Source organism: Canis lupus, chromosome 12 (assembly GCF_048164855.1).
Source record: "Canis lupus baileyi chromosome 12, mCanLup2.hap1, whole genome shotgun sequence".
Taxonomy (NCBI): Eukaryota; Metazoa; Chordata; class Mammalia; order Carnivora; family Canidae; genus Canis; species Canis lupus.
Genome location: NC_132849.1, coordinates 58,226,371 through 58,242,024, shown reverse-complemented (window position 1 = coordinate 58,242,024; position 15,654 = coordinate 58,226,371). Strand labels below are relative to the sequence as shown.

Here is a 15,654-nt window from a genome sequence, read left to right as displayed (position 1 = left end):
TAACTGATGGAGCCATGCAGGCGCCCCAAGCTTCCATTTCTAGTGATATATCTGCCATCATCATCTTTGTTCTTCTGTATCTCATGTGTCTATTTTTCTATGACTCTTTTTAGATTTTCTCTTTTTGCTGGTTTTCAACAATTTGATGTGTCTCTTTAAGTGTCTTGTACTTAGAGTTTATTGAGCTGCATGTTCTGAGTTTAGTATTCAACCTATTTGAACATTTTTCAGGCATTGTTTCCTGAAACATGGCTGTTCTTTCATTCTCTTTTGGGAATGCTAGTTATACATGTACTTGTATGGCTGCTTAAAGTCCCCACAAGCTCACTGATGCTCTTTACTTTCTTTCTTTTCTTTTTTCTTTTTTCTTTTCTTTTTCTTTTCTTTTTTTTTCTGCTCTTCACTTTCTAGGATTACTTTTTCTCTGTGTGTTTCATTTTGGATAGTTCCTGTTGTAATGTCCTAAAGTTCATCAGTGTTTCTGTTCACCCTGTTTAAACTGCTGTTAATCCCATCCAGAGTATTTTTCATCTCAGACATTGTAATTTTTGTCTCTGGAAGATCAATTTGGGTCTGTTTTACATCTTTTGTGTCTTAATATGTGTTTTTTTCCACTAACTTTTTGAACATATGGAATACAGTTATAATAACCATGTTAATGTCTTTGCCTGAATTCTGTGTCATTTCTGGGTTGGTTTCAGTGGTTTGGTATCCTCATACATTCATGTTTTCCTGCTTCTTTCTTTACTTGCCCAGTAACCTAATGAGATAGACATTGTGAGTTTTATGTTGTCTAGTTCTAGGTGGTTTTATAATCTTATGAATCTTCTTGAGCTTTGTCCTGAGAGAGCTAGTGAAGTTGTGAGGTTACTTGGAAACATTTTGATCCTTTCAAGTCTTACTTCTACAGTCTGATAGGTGAGTCTGGTATAGTGCTCAGTATCAACTCATTATTCTCCACTACTGAGTTGAGGTTTTCCTGACTGTTCTACCAATTACCCTGGGGATTTGAAGTTTTTCCAGTGGAAGAGGCACTATTTTCCCTGTGTGAGTTTCAGTCACTGTCCTCTAGTCTTTTCTGAGGGCTTTCCCTCAACCTTAGGGGGACCAACCTTATACCTGTTTCTTTCTCAGTACTATACTGACTACTCAGGGGGACCATCCAAAGATCTCTGGGGTTGTTTCTCATGTAACTCTTTCTGCATTGCTACTTCGTCCTGCTTCCATGATCTGTCTGGATTTTCTTTTTTTTTTTTTTTAAATTATATTATTTCAATATAGATTAATTTCTTTAATTTTTTTTTAAATATTTTTTTCTTTATTTATTTATGATAGTCACACAGAGAGAGAGAGAGAGAGAGAGGCAGAGACATAGGCAGAGGGAGAAGCAGGCTCCATGCACTGGGAGCCCGATGTGGGATTCGATCCCGGGTCTCTAGGATCGCGCCCTGGGCCAAAGGCAGGCGCCAAACCGCTGCGCCACCCAGGGATCCCTGTCTGGATTTTCAACTCATTTCTCTATCCAGGGAACCTGGATGGAGCAGATCTCTGGACATCCCTCCCTGTGCTACAGCCTGGGAATTGTGAAGGCAGTCAGCCCCTGAAGAGCTCACATCTTGCTTTTTTCCTCTCTCTCATGGATCCCTGTTCTTTGTTGCCTGGTGGCCTTAACCTTAAAAATCCTCATGCATCTGTCTGTTTTATATTGAAGTTGTTTCAGGGTAGAGGCTGAGTCTGGTCCTTGATAGTCCAGTCCCATCTTTACAGAAGCACAAGTTCTTTATTCTTTATGGATGTAGCTGATAAATATGGAGGGGAATGTCTTAGTTTTTTTTTTTTTTCATTTTTTTTCTAATGTCTTAGTTTTTAAAACTACCTTCCAAATGAAGTAATTGTTAGACTGTTGGAAAGAATTGAGAGAGATACAGACCAACTATATGGTAATGGGTGGGAGATTGGGGATATCAACCTGTTTTTCTGTGTCAAGAATATGGTGTTTGCATCAGCATAACAGAGCAATCTGTATAAAAGCAGGTTGTAGGGGATCCCTGGGTGGCTCAGCGGTTTGGTGCCTGCCTTTGACCCAGGGCATGATCCTAGAGTCCCAGGATCAAGTCCCGCATCGGGTTCCCAGCATGGAGCCTGCGTCTCCCTCTGCCTGTGTCTCTGCCTCTCTCTCTCTCTATCATGAATAAAATAAAATTAAAACATCTTTAAAAAAAAAAAAAAAGCAGGTTGTATGTTTACCAATATGTTAGTATATTTACACCTTCTATAAGAGGCAGAAGGTGGTTTGTATTCTGTTTTTCAAAATGTGGTTTTATTATATTTATTATATAATAGTGCCAAGATATGTGGGATGATTTTTATTGCTTCACTTTGATATCAGGGAGTTTATTTGCAGAAAAACAAGTTACTTGTTCATACTTAACTGGGTAACTTTGTGAAGAAACCTGTACTACCCAGAAAAAAAATCCCAACAGGTGAAACAAAATGATTAATAGTTATATTTTTATTATACTTGATTATAGGTCATATAGTATGGTTTTTTATTTTTGTGGGTTCAATTGCAAGGCACTGCCATTCTTTGTATAGTTGATATATATTGTGTACATATGTTCTCTTAATAGGGTTGGGAGTATACTTTTTTCTCTTTTAAATGATTATTCAGATTTCTACTTAAATATTAGCTTTTGGGAGTTATAGTTGGTCATTTTTGTCAGTTGATTGATGCCAAGTCCTTGGACAGAATCTTAGTTTTCAGCGATAACATTGCCCATATAGGAAAGTACACTCAAAGCAGGTTCAACTTCTCTACTAGACAAAGGGAACAGCCACTCATGTTTTTGAAGGCAGTGTAGTACATTAGCAGATTTTCTCAGCTTTTCATTTAACCTGATCACATCCATTGTTGAGGGGAGTTTTGCTTTCGTTTTTTAAGTAAATGTTATTTCCCTATGATTTCACATATTTAAGTGTAGTTTTAAGAACGGGCTTTTTAGGGGCACCTGGGTGGCTCAGTTGGTTAAGCATCTGACTCTTGAATTTGGCTCAGGTCATGATCCTCAGGGTTGTGAGATTGATCCCCAAGTACAGCTCTGCTCTCGGCATAGAGCCTGCTTAAGAATCTCTCTCTCAAAAAAAAAAAAAAAAAAGAATCTCTCTTCCTCCCTTTACCCCTTTCCCCTTCCACTCTTTAAAGAAAGCTGGGGGGTTGGGAATGGAAAAAAAAAAAAAAAACATGGACTTTTAGAGGCAACTACTATGATAAGTTCCATAAATATCATAATTAAGGGAATTCATCTCCAAAGGGGAGATCTTTTTCCCCCATTAGATAAGAATGAACTATTTTAAAGAGAATTAGTTAAATAGAGTTGTGCCTTGTCTTCTCTTGACATATAGGGAGCTGAAAGGAAAATCAGGGATGAAGAACGAAAACAAAGCAAAAGAAAAGGCAAGTGTACTGACCCCAGCTCCCAGTTGAATGCCTGTAAGTAGAAATGTTTCCACCAAGTGTTTCAGACCTTTCCATTCAGAATGGTGACTAGAGTTTTCACGTAAAAGATACAGTAGTAGATACTTAATGTGTGAGGTGCTAGCATTCCTTCCTTTACCAGTGGCAAAATCAGATGAATGGCTGATCTAAGAAATTTTCTTGGGGAACTACAGAAAAGGATTCTTGAGTTTTTCCGGAGTTCAGACTATTTTGGCTCTTAGCTTTAGTTTGGGATACTGATTCCAGTCCTGAAAAATAACATATCCTCTAGTCTGAATAACTGATGATAAAATTGGGACTTGTCTAGATTTTTAAGAATAATAATAATGCTCTTGAGACTTTAGGATATCTTACTTCTAAATGAGTGCAGTTTTCTTATGTATAGTATTCTAATGTTTCAGAATCTGTAGGGCTCTCCTGTTTGGACATTTCATCAGGAAAGCTTTGTTTCTTTATTTTTTATTTTTTTTATGTGACCAGTACTCATATTCACAAAATCCTGTATCTCCCAGCTTTAAGGGGGAAGAATGCCATGCTGTTCAGTGTGGCAGTAGTATTTCATCTGTGGTATGTGGGCTGCTAGTATCTGGCTCAGCAGACATTTGCTCTGCAGCCCAGCACGTTAGGTTCTCCAACTAGCATCAAAGTACGGACTCCCAATATCACTTCAGAGAGAGCTAACCAGGAGAGTTCATCACTGAGGACTTCAGGGCAAATGACAGGAGAAAGAGGAGTCTATAATTTAATAAAAAGCCTAGACAGTCACGCTTACTATGATCCTCTCTGAGGTTAAGTTGTGAGGTTAAGTTGGAAATATAAAGGTGTATGTTCTCAAGGTGAAGAGTACATTGCTGTTAGAATATGAATTATTTAATCAGGGGGTAGCAAAGGTGAAATTAGTTCTGAATGATGTTTATACAGTTATAAGTCTTAGCCTTTCAGACAAAAATGAAATATGCTTTGCCTCTGTTCCACATTTTCTGTGTATGTTTAAAAATAGCCTTTTTTCATTTTGCTAAGATGTTTGGTTGATTTTAGTATAAATACAAGCAGCATATTTCTTCACATGAACTGTGATGTTCCTCTTAGTTTAGGCAACATGACCTGTACCTTATATAGTGCTACAATTTAAGTTTCTTAAATTTGAAGAGAATTTAAATTCTATGAAGAGAATTCTAAATTCTAAATCTCTATGGCCTGCATCCATTATGTATATGTAAGTGGTTGACTATGGTGTTTTCTTTTTTTTTTTTTTTCCAGTTTCTGATGTTAAAGTGCCACTGCTTCCATCTCACAAACGAATGGATATCACGGTTTTCAAGCCCTTTATTGATCTTGATACTCAGCCTGTCCTCTTCATTCCGGATGTGCACTTTGCCAACCTTCAGCGGGGTACTCACGTAGGTAACCAGGACCCCAGGGTGGCTGCAAGGGAGTCTTTGACATTCATGGTAAACAGAAACCAAAATTTAGTGAGGTTTGACCAGTGTTATGGGTCACTTTGGAATACTCAGTTGGGGTGACATGCTGTCCTTGCAGTAAACTAGGTATAAGCATTATTGCTGAAAATGAAGTACCGAACCTTTCAACCTCACTATGTATGTATGTATGTATTTATGTCTTAGTTCATTTTCAAAATGCTAGAATAGTAATATAGTTTAGAGTCTGAATCTGTGATCTTGTGGATTTACCTCACATGGTTCTGAGCAGGAGGGAAAAGCCAGAGGAATACTTAGGGTAGGTCACTTTAACATCAGAAAGAACATCCGAAGGCTCTTTTCATGGTTCCAGTTACTGAATCATAGTTGGCACATAGATGGCCCTATCTTGGCAATTAATGTAAAAGTTCACAACTAGCCGTGCCTGCTTTGAGCAGAAGCTTAGTACAGATAGCAGCTTGGATAGAGTGGAGCATATTTATGCAGAGCTTTCTATGCAGAGCTCAAAAATATATGAAGATAGTCTGCCATACACAGATTTATACGGGTTAATGATTTTTTTACAGTTCTTGGGGTTGGGAGGGTATTGCCAATGTATCCAGTTTCTTTTCCTTTTTTTTTTTTTTTTTAAGATTTATTTATTTATTTGAGAGAGACAGCACACATGTGAGTCAGGGGAAGGGCAGAGGGAGAGAGACTCTCAAGCAGACTCGTCACTGAATGCAGAGCCCTACATAGGGCTCTGTCTCACAACCCTGAGATCATGGTCTGAGCCGAAGTCAGGAGTCATACACTTAATCGACTGAGGCACCCCAACCATGTATCCAGTTTCTAATGAGAAGCTTTGGGGTATGCAGGGATCAGTGAACTTTTCCTGTAAAGGCTCAGATAGTAAATATTTTAGGCTTTTGGAGTTACATAGTATCTGTTGTGACTCTTCACTCTGCCATTGTAGTGCCTAAACACCCATAAACAACCTGCCAGTGAATGAGTGTGGTTATATTCCAATAAATATTTATATAAATAGGCGTTGGGCCATACTTGGCTCATGGGCCCTCGTTTGCCAACTCCTGCTTTAGAGTTCAAGATACCTGTAAGAATCTGGTTACTGAAAAACAAGACTAAGGGATTTTGTACTGGACTAGACAAATTCAAAAATTTCTTTTTTAAGATTTTATTTTATTTATTCATGAGAGAGAGAGAGAGAGAAGGAGGGAGGGAGGGAGAGGCAGAGACGCTACACAGGCAGAGGGAGAAGCAGGCTCCATGCAGGGAGCCCGATGTGGGACTTGATCCTGGGACTCCAGGATCACACCTTGAGTTGAAGGCAGGCGCTAAACTGCTGAGCCACCCAGGGATCCCTAAAATTGTTTTCATTTTAGAAATAAGTTACTTACGGTTTGAAATATTTTGAGCATATGCTAGAAAAGCAATCTGTTCTTTGTTTTTTTTCTCTTTTTTTGGTCTTAGGTCCTTCCTATTGCCTCAGAAGAATTGGAGGGTGAAGGGTAAGGTTTATGTTTTATTTTATTTTAATAAATTCTTTTAAACAGTCTCAAACTTACAGAAAAATTCCAAGTACAATACAAAGAACTCATTTTTTTCGAGCCATTTGAAAGTAAGCTGCAGACTCAGTGACCATCATTCCTAAACAGTTTAGTGTGTATTTCCTAAAAAGGATGACAGTCTCCTACATAACAAAGCCAGGATATTAACAAGATGTTGGTATCTGTCAGTCCTCACATCCCATTCAAGTTTTGACAGTTGTTCCAAAAACGTCCTTTATGGCAGAAACGGATCCAGTTCAGACTCACACCGTGTAGATAGTTGTCTCTTTAATCTCCTTCAGTCTGGAACAGTCTCAATGTCTCCTTGACTTTCCTGACCTAATACTTTTGAAGATTACAAGTCACTTGCTTTGTGAATGTCCTTCAGTTTGGGTCTATTTGTTGTTTTCTCGTGATTAGATTCAGGTAATTATGCATCTTGGCAGGAATGTCGTGGACATAATGCTGCGTTCTCAGTGTGTCCTGTCAGGTGGCATAATTTTGACTTACCTCCTGCTAATGCTGTTCACTTTGATCACTTGATCAAGGTGGTGTCTCCCAGGCCTCTCCACTGCGAGGGCACTTGTCCTCCTCTTGTAAGAAGTGGTCTGCGGGGAGGTGCTTTGTAAGCTTTGTAAAAATCTCATTCTTCATCAGACTTTCAAGTTACTCATTTTTTTCTTTATTATCCGTATGGACTCATAGTGTCCAGCTTTACTCCTGTTGCAAATCATAGCTATCATTTGCTCAAATTGTCCCCGAGGGTCAGCGGAGTCCTTCAAGTTGTTCCTGAGTCCCTTTGGGGTGCTCCCCTCCCTCTTGAGCACTCCATCGCATTCAGGCACAGTGTCTTCCAGGGACTTGTGCTTTCCCTTCCCCAACCTGAGGATCAGCTTCTTCTCCAAGAAATCCTGGTTCCTTTTGGAATAGGAACCCGGCCCTGGGTGTGCTCCTTGCTGTGGAGGTGCTGCTGCCCCTGACATGTGGGTACCCCTCTCCCCGGCCCATGTGGGCCCTGACTGCCCACACCGGCAGCCACCCTTATCAGTGCTCCACCATGTTGAGGGGTCAATCCCATCTTTGGGACTCCCCTTTCAGACCTGTGTTACATAGGGAGCCTTTTCTCTGAAGGCCATGCTCCTCTGTGCGCTCAGACATTGCCTGCAGGTGCTTTCATGGGAGGCCTGGTATGTGCTGGAAACTCAGACAGACAGTATTTTAAGGCCCAGCCTCTATTCTTGAAGTGATTGTTCTGCTCACAACCAAGCACTCACTTTCTTCATTTTCACTTACTATACTAGTCTCTTGCTCACCCACACTGAACCCCCTCACAGCATGGAGCTTGCGCCCCATAACTTCTTTCTTCAGACACACTGGTGTCTGTTTCCTCTTTTTATTTGTACTGACGCTGCCGTGTTCAGATCCTTTTGAGTTTTATGCTGTGATCGTCCCCAGAGTCCTCTCAGAGATTCTTCTGCTTGTGGGTCCTGGAGTCTCCTCCAGTCTTTACCTCACACTTTGATTACAGTATTCCCATTTCACAAAACTTTGAAAGATTTCCTAAAGCCTGCAGCACAAGTCTAAAATTCCTTACAGCCGGATGATCAAGATATTAAGATATTCACTCTAACGTCCTGGCTGCCCTTCTGGATTTATCTTCCTATGGGGCATTCTGTTTTATCTAGCCTAGCTCTGCTGGCCACACTTTCCCATGCTGTTGACATGTTCTCTCTCTCCTTTGTTACCACCTTTGTTTATATATCTCTCTCTCAAATCCTACCTCCATAAAATGCTTCCTGAAAAGAAGCCCTCCATTCCTAAGAAGCCAGTTTGATCTAGTGTAAGAGCAGTTGGGGTAGGGCATCTGGCAGATGACCTGAGTATAGTCCCAGTTCTGCCATTAAATAGTATGAGCTGGTTAGTCTGTGTCTTTCCTTTGGCCTCAGATTTTCATCCACAACTAAGGAAGCTGGACCAGATAAAAGAACGGTCATTTTAAATCTAAACTTGAGTGATAGACAGTAAAGTTCTTTTTTGTTTCTGCAAGTGATTTAAGTTGAAGTCACTAATCACATCATTTGGATTGCCTGCAGATCTAACTTAAAAAGGGGTCCCTATGGATCAGAGGAAGATTTTGCAATTCCACCTCCTGCTAAGCTGACTCGGATAGAAGAACCAAAGAGAGGTGCGTTGGTTTACATTTCTTGTGGGAGTTGTCAAATAGAGGTGAATTCTGAATCTATCAAAGGCCTGAATCGCTCAAACAAATCTTGTCTAGCTTGATTTTCTTGAATATTCTTCCATTAGACCAGTTCTTGGCTTGAAGCTTGGACTTACAGCAGACTTAAAAGAAGCTGTATTCTTCAAGCTGCATCTGAAACTGGTTCCTGTTTACTGTTCTTGATGTGGATGTCTCTCTCTATTTTAACAAGTATCCAGATTTTTCTCTTATTTTGCTTATATGAATAACTCTGTCCTTTTTCTTCCCCCCTCCTTACTCCTGGCTGGGAATTAGTGCTGCTCTACGTGCGAAAGGAGTCAGAGGAAGTCTTTGATGCCCTGATGCTCAAGACTCCATCTTTGAAAGGCTTGATGGAGGCTGTAAGTAGTATAAACTTGGAAACCCTTTTTAGAAAGTTAAACTTAAGTAGAATTCCATTGAAACAAATTTTATCAGAAGACCCAGATTCCTAGTTATACTGAAATCTCTGAGGCCTGTGCCTGTGATACAGCCCATGTTTCATCCAATCTTGTGTAGACCTCAGTCATCTGCAAGGCCATCACCACAGGGCCTCACACCACCGCACCCAGCACGCTAGCTGGCATATAGTGACTTCTGAGTAATGTCTTATCAACTGAATTGAGTGCTTTTGTGATGATCTTTGAAATAAGGTTTTTTGTTAATTTGGTTCTTGGGGTTTTTTGTTTTTTGTTTTTAAGATTTTATTTATTTTAGAGAGAGGCAGCACAAGCAGGAGGGATAAAGGGAGGGGGAGAGAGAGAATCTCAGGCAGACTCCCTGCTGAGCACAGGGTGTGACTCAGGGCTTGATTCCAGGACCCTGAGATCATGACCTGAGCCAAAATCAAGAGTTGGATGCTTAACCGACTGTGCCACCCAGGCACCCTTGAAATAGCTTTAATATACTTGGTTAAAGGGAAATTGCACTTTAACAAATCATTAGAAGCTAACGAAACTTATAATTAATCAAATAGAAATCTTTAAAAACTTCCTGCATAAAAACAGTGGTTCCTTGGTCTGCTTTTGAAACTCCTGATCCTGGGGAATGACCAGTCCTTACCCAAAGCCTATTTGAGAAAGTGTAGACGTATAGCCAGTGATAACCATAATCCTTCCCACTAAGACCTCAGCATTGAGCTGACCCCAGCCTGCCCTTCTGGAATTACAGCAAGAGATATCATGAGAAGAAGGCCATTTTGGCTTTGCTTTGGGATACAGGGCAAGGAATCAGCAATGTATCCTAGGAATAACCCCCTAAATCATAGGCATCTTTGAGCTCAAAGCATGTGCATTGCTGGGCTAGAAATGTGTTTCCCTTGGTTTCCTGGACAACTGTAGCATGCTGAACTCAGTTAGCAAATGTTTGTTAAGCACCTGCTTTGTATCAGGTTCTGTTCTAGCTACTAGAGTTACAGGAGTAAGTGACACGTTGCCCAATAGAGTTTAGGGTCCAGTTAGAAACATAGGGTCAATAAAATAGGCAGAGAAACTAGGAAGTAATTTTCCAGGCACTGATAAATGCAATGAAGAAAAAGTAGGGTGAGGGGACAATAGACTGGGGGAGCCATGGTCTCTCGGGGTCCCTGAGCTCCCAGGCATCTCTGAACACATTCCCTTCCCTGCCAAAGCCAACACCACTATTAGCCTCTGCTTTTCTGTTGTTTCTCAGCATTGTGCAGTTTCTCCTAGATTACTCTGTCTACCCTGTCTTCTGATAACCTTGCCTCATGTTTTCAGAAGTGCACAAATTCTTAATTATGGAGAGAAAAGAAATGAAAAACATTGAGACTTACTGTGCAAATAAAATGTGCTCACAACCCGTAAAAAATTTGTCAGTGTCGTGTCTCTCAGGACTGGGGTTTCCTAATCGGTGCTTCACAGATCCACAAGGAATTATTTTCAGTGATAGAAAAAAAATGGATTTGTTTGGATATTGGGAGCTTAGATTTGGTTTGAAATGGGTGTTTTTGTTAGCTGGAAGGCAGTCTGCAGGCTGGGCTTCCGAAGACCCCTTTCTCAGTGCTATTCTGATTTTGGTCTTGTAAGATGGAGGCTTGGCAGTAACCCCCGTTTGGGGGTAGTTTGCACAACTCCAGATAAAGCATTTGGTGTAGACTGAATTAGCTTATTCTTGGATTAATTCATTCTGTCTCCTTAAAGATAGCCTCTGTCTTCTAAAAGGAAACCTAAACACTTGATACCGCACTAATTTCACTGCTGTGTGGATCCTCACAGATCATAAAAGGGAGGGTGGGAGAGTTGAGGCTCAGGAGGGCCTGAAGGCCATACCCCAGCAGCCGCAGCCACGTCAGCCAGGCCTTTGGGGTTTTGCGAAGTCTTCACTGCTCTCAGAGAAGCTCTAGTTAGAACTGACAGTAGCACAGGTCTTGGTTTGTGATCAGGGACTTTTATGTTTCTTCTGGGCTGTGGGACATTAAAATGTTTTCCTTCTCGTAATTCTGTATCTGAAGTTAACTCCTGCTTTGTGCTGAACACGCATTAATCCTTGCAGCAGTCCTGTGGCACACAGAGAGTCTCACTTTCCTGATGATGGGAGGCTGAGGGTCCCAACAGTTATTCGTGTTGAAAGTGAATCAGAGCTGATTCAAACTAGATGTGTCTGACCCTAAAGCAGGGTCTTTATGCACTTAATCAAAGTACTTGTGATGGTTGTGGGTACATGTCATTATTCATTTCTCACAGCCCGTAAGGTATGAGCCTGACTGTAAACTATGGGTGTTAGTTCATAATATTGTAGCGATGTGGGCTTATCATGATCACAAAAGCACCACCCTGATACGAGATGTTAGTACTGGGGGGGCTGTGGGGCAGTGAGTAGCTGTGTATCTTCTACACAATCTTCCTGTAAGCCTAAAACTGCTTATAAAGTAGTCATTTTTTAAAAAGATGACCATACAATACACTGAGAGGCATCAGTAAGCTAGGGAAAGATGTCAAGCACCTGACCGCAGCTCCCTCCAGAGGCAGGTGACACACCCTCCCTGGGATATGCATGTTTTTGCACATGCATTCTTGAAAGAAATCTAAGTGATTGTACCACAGTATTTATAGTTACAGTTTGTGTTTTAAAGCCTTGAGATCAGCATTTTGTAATTATTTTTCTTTGTTCTTTTAGATCTCAGACAAATATGATGTGCCCCATGATAAGATTGGGAAAATATTCAAGAAATGTAAAAAAGGGTAAGTGTTAATTGGCATTCCTAGTAACCTCTGAATAATGTTAATATTATGTGACATTAATGCGATTCACATGCATTTGTGCTCAGTCTAGAAAAAGTTACAGAAACGTGAATGCAAGGATGTATTTTTTCCTTAAATTATCCACACAACATTGATCTACCTTTCTAAGACATCTTTGTGGACTTTGTTTTTCAAATACAATTTTTATTTGCTCTTCTTTTGCTTAGCAGCTGCGAAGTAGCTCCAAATTCCAGAGCACGTTATGAAATTTAGTAAGGATAACAACAAGCACTACCCCATTTGTTGAGCCCCTGTCATGAGTCAGGCACTGGATCAGATACTTCACATATTATTTAATTTTCACATTATCCTCTGAGCTGGGTGTGATATTCATTAGTTTATAGACAAGGCAGCTGAGGAATGTCTGAGGTATGTCCCGGATCAAGTAGCAGGTTAGTGCCAAGGCCATAGTTCAGGTTCAACTTATGCTCCTTCTACTGTATTCTCCTGCCCTTGTTCACATTTTCAATCGTAGAACATTGCTTCTTTGTCTAGAAATCAATATTTTAGTTCCGTTTCATTTAAGTGACTATGCTGTTTGATATGGATAAGCAGAGTATGGCTTAAGAATCGTTTGACTTCATTCTAAAGCAAATCCTAATTGGTGAACCCAATGGGAAGGGTTGGACTTACTAGTAGTTCAGTTAAACTTTGAGGATAACTTACCAGGGAAGATCATTGGTCAGGGAGCTGTGGCTTCAGATCCCATCGGTTAATTTTACTGGTATACTTTCTAAAGCTGGATCAATGAAGTGCTTCTGTAGACTTATTTTGTGCATCGTAATAGCTCCTGTTTATGAGTGATTCCTACATGCTGCAGTAATAACAGTAAATAAGCTAGTGTGCTTTATCGCTGGCCCGACACTCTTATAAGAACTCTACTTGAGGGATCCCTGGGTGGCGCAGCGGTTTGGCGCCTGCCTTTGGCCCAGGGCGCGATCCTGGAGACCCGGGATCGAATCCCACATCGGGCTCCCGGTGCATGGAGCCTGCTTCTCCCTCTGCCTGTGTCTCTGCCTCTCTCTCTCTCTCTCTCTGTAACTATCATAAATAAATAAAAATTAAAAAAAAAAAAAAAAAAAAAAAGGAACTCTACTTGAGTCCCTCACGTAGTCCTCAAACAGTCTCACAGGACAGGCCCTGAGACTACCTCTATTTCATAGATGAGGGAATCGGGGCTACAGGAGGCTGTATGAAGAAGGCACCTCTCATGTTGCAGCTGGTTAGCAGCCACGCTGCCTTGGGGTCTGCCTGACTTCCAAGCTGGCAGGAGTGAGTAGACCTGTCTTGCTTCTCCTCTTCCAGTATTCTGGTGAACATGGACGACAACATCGTGAAGCATTACTCCAATGAAGATACCTTCCAGCTGCAGATTGAAGAAGCGGGGGGGTCTTACAGACTCACTCTCACCGAGATCTAAGGGCACACTGGCCTGCCACTCCCAGCGAGCTTAGGGAAGGTGTGACGTAGCTCCTACTGTTTGGCAAGCTGCAGGTACATCGCAGGTATGGGTGGATGTCAACGGAAGGGACTCCTCTCGAGTTGGAGACGGTGCTGCATGTGGCTTATAGATAGCATTCCACATCTACATTGGCGTTTTCAGATGACAGAAATCCATACACCATTATGTTTGAATTTTCTGATATAAATACTTAGGATTAAAAGTGAAAACTTTGTTCTAAGATTTAATAGACTCTCTGGGAACCTTTGGAAGATCTGCTACATTATTTATAAAAATATTGGGATATGTACCTTGCCTCTTCAGTGTCGGTGGGCCTGCTCACTAGCGCAAGTCAGAAAAGGCAGCGGGCTTGGGTTTAAGGATTTCGTGCCCTTGCCTGAGCTCAGTGTAACTCTGCCTGCCTCAGGTTAGCGGGAGTAGCGTCCAAAGAGGAGAGGATGCGCCCTTTCTCCCTCAGCCTCTCAGCCTCCAGAAAATGTTTACTCAAATAGGGCATGTTACTGAATCTTCCTTTGCAACTTTCTTGAACATATCAACCGCCTTTCTTATGAAGAACTGAAAAATGGGTTACAGTATGAATCAGTTAAGCTAACGCTGCATTGTATATAAGTGCAATACATTTTTGAAGGCCTGTGTCTGTAAATGTGTATATACATGTCTAATACAAATAGATAATATATAAAGGTGGTGTCTGTACATATAGTGAAGAGATGCAATAAGGTCTACCTTGAAGACTTCCCCTAAATGAAAGGTTAAGTTATTTTTGATAATGTATACCAAGCAGATTGAGTACTGTGCCTAGTGGAACTCACTAAGATGTGTTTTCCTAAACAGCAGTCATCCCAGAGCATAGCAAAACCTTCTCAAATGGCATAGATTGTTTGCTCTTGAGAGTGTTACTCGGATTTCTGCACTGTTTAACAAATGAAGTATAGGAAAAAACACTACTGCGACTACTAGCTGTTATGTAGGCTAATGTCAATCCTACGTACCTAAGAGAGTGAACACACAGTCCTTATGACAAAACACACGCAATTGTTGTGTAGTAGGTGATACAACCCAAAGTGGAGTCCTTTCTCATCTTCCTCTTGTAGGAAATGATTTCTATTTTATCATGTTTCAGAGCCTTCATGCTTTGATTGACTTGTATGCTAACAATTCTAGAAAGCATTCATGAGTTTATGATACTGTATTACTATGGCAGGGGAACATTTTGTACACATTTTTAAATATATGAAAGTACTAAAGTGTAATTTTATAACAAAATCACGGGTATCTAGGTTCAGGGAGCTAGAATAGGTCATTTGTATAAGTAGGATTGATGGTGACATTTTTACATTAAAATACTCTAATGAAGTATGTGAACTAAATTGCTGGTTTTCTAAGATAAGATATGGGACACGGGTCATAACTATTTTATATTTTGTTTATGAAATAAGTTTTTGTCTTTATTGTTTTTAATTGTATCATTGAAGATGTATTTTAAACCAAAGGGATTAAATTTTATATGTCTATTTCATAACATGTCATTTCTTCTTGCTCCGTTTGACGTTATCCTTTCATTAGTAATACAGAATGTGAGATCTTAAACTAATAGAGCTGAAAGGAATCTCCTTAGCATTTTCTTCTCATTTCTCAAATGGATACTCCTGTGTTTTCCTTCATCTTGATTTTTCCTTATGGATGTCTGAAATGACCCAAGCTCTTAAATAAGGGAGCCCTGAATAATTTTTCAGCTTGTAATGAAAATTTAACCACTAAAGCTAAAGGTATACACTTTCAGACCTAAGATCCTCAGTGTTCTTAGTTTTTAAAAGCTTTACAGAAAATGTTTGATTTAAAATTGACCAATAATGTTTCAGTTCACCAGACTTTCTAAATCAAACAGCAGTTGTGAGCTTATTCAGGTAACCCAAGGCCTAAATATGACAAACGCTAATAGAAACTTCTAATGAATACATGATCAAATTAATGAAGTGAACTCCCTGATAGATTTCCTGTGACATCTCTTCATTTTCCACTCTAATCCTCGGGCCACAGGTCAAGAATCTCGGGGCAGATTCCACTCCTCGTCACTCGGTGGTGCCAGAGCCCAGCTTGGAGCCTTTGCTGGACTCCATGTTCACCGAAGCTCCGAGGAGCTCCACAGGTTCCCTTCTGCTCCCCTGAACTTCCCATATTCAGCTGTGTTTCTTTCTCCCTTGACAG

The 15,654-nt window shown here is 40.5% G+C and overlaps 1 protein-coding gene across 4 annotated transcripts in view; it reads left to right on the top strand.

Moving 5' to 3' along the window:
* GRHL1 (grainyhead like transcription factor 1) overlaps positions 1 to 14,968 on the top strand; it is a 52,916-nt gene extending 37,948 nt beyond the window's left edge. For 2 of the 4 annotated variants that reach the window (XM_072771120.1, XM_072771122.1), the window contains exons 10-16: positions 3,403 to 3,454; positions 4,757 to 4,896; positions 6,406 to 6,443; positions 8,576 to 8,667; positions 8,998 to 9,083; positions 11,860 to 11,924; positions 13,290 to 14,968. In XM_072771120.1, the coding sequence (XP_072627221.1) occupies positions 3,403 to 3,454; positions 4,757 to 4,896; positions 6,406 to 6,443; positions 8,576 to 8,667; positions 8,998 to 9,083; positions 11,860 to 11,924; positions 13,290 to 13,404 (588 nt within the window). In that variant the 3' untranslated portion in view covers positions 13,405 to 14,968. Of the gene's footprint in view, positions 1 to 3,402; positions 3,491 to 4,756; positions 4,897 to 6,405; positions 6,444 to 8,575; positions 8,668 to 8,997; positions 9,084 to 11,859; positions 11,925 to 13,289 lie in introns of all 4 variants that reach the window. The other 2 variants (XM_072771119.1, XM_072771121.1) reach the window with 1 other exon arrangement.
* Positions 14,969 to 15,654: the final 686 nt, after the last annotated feature.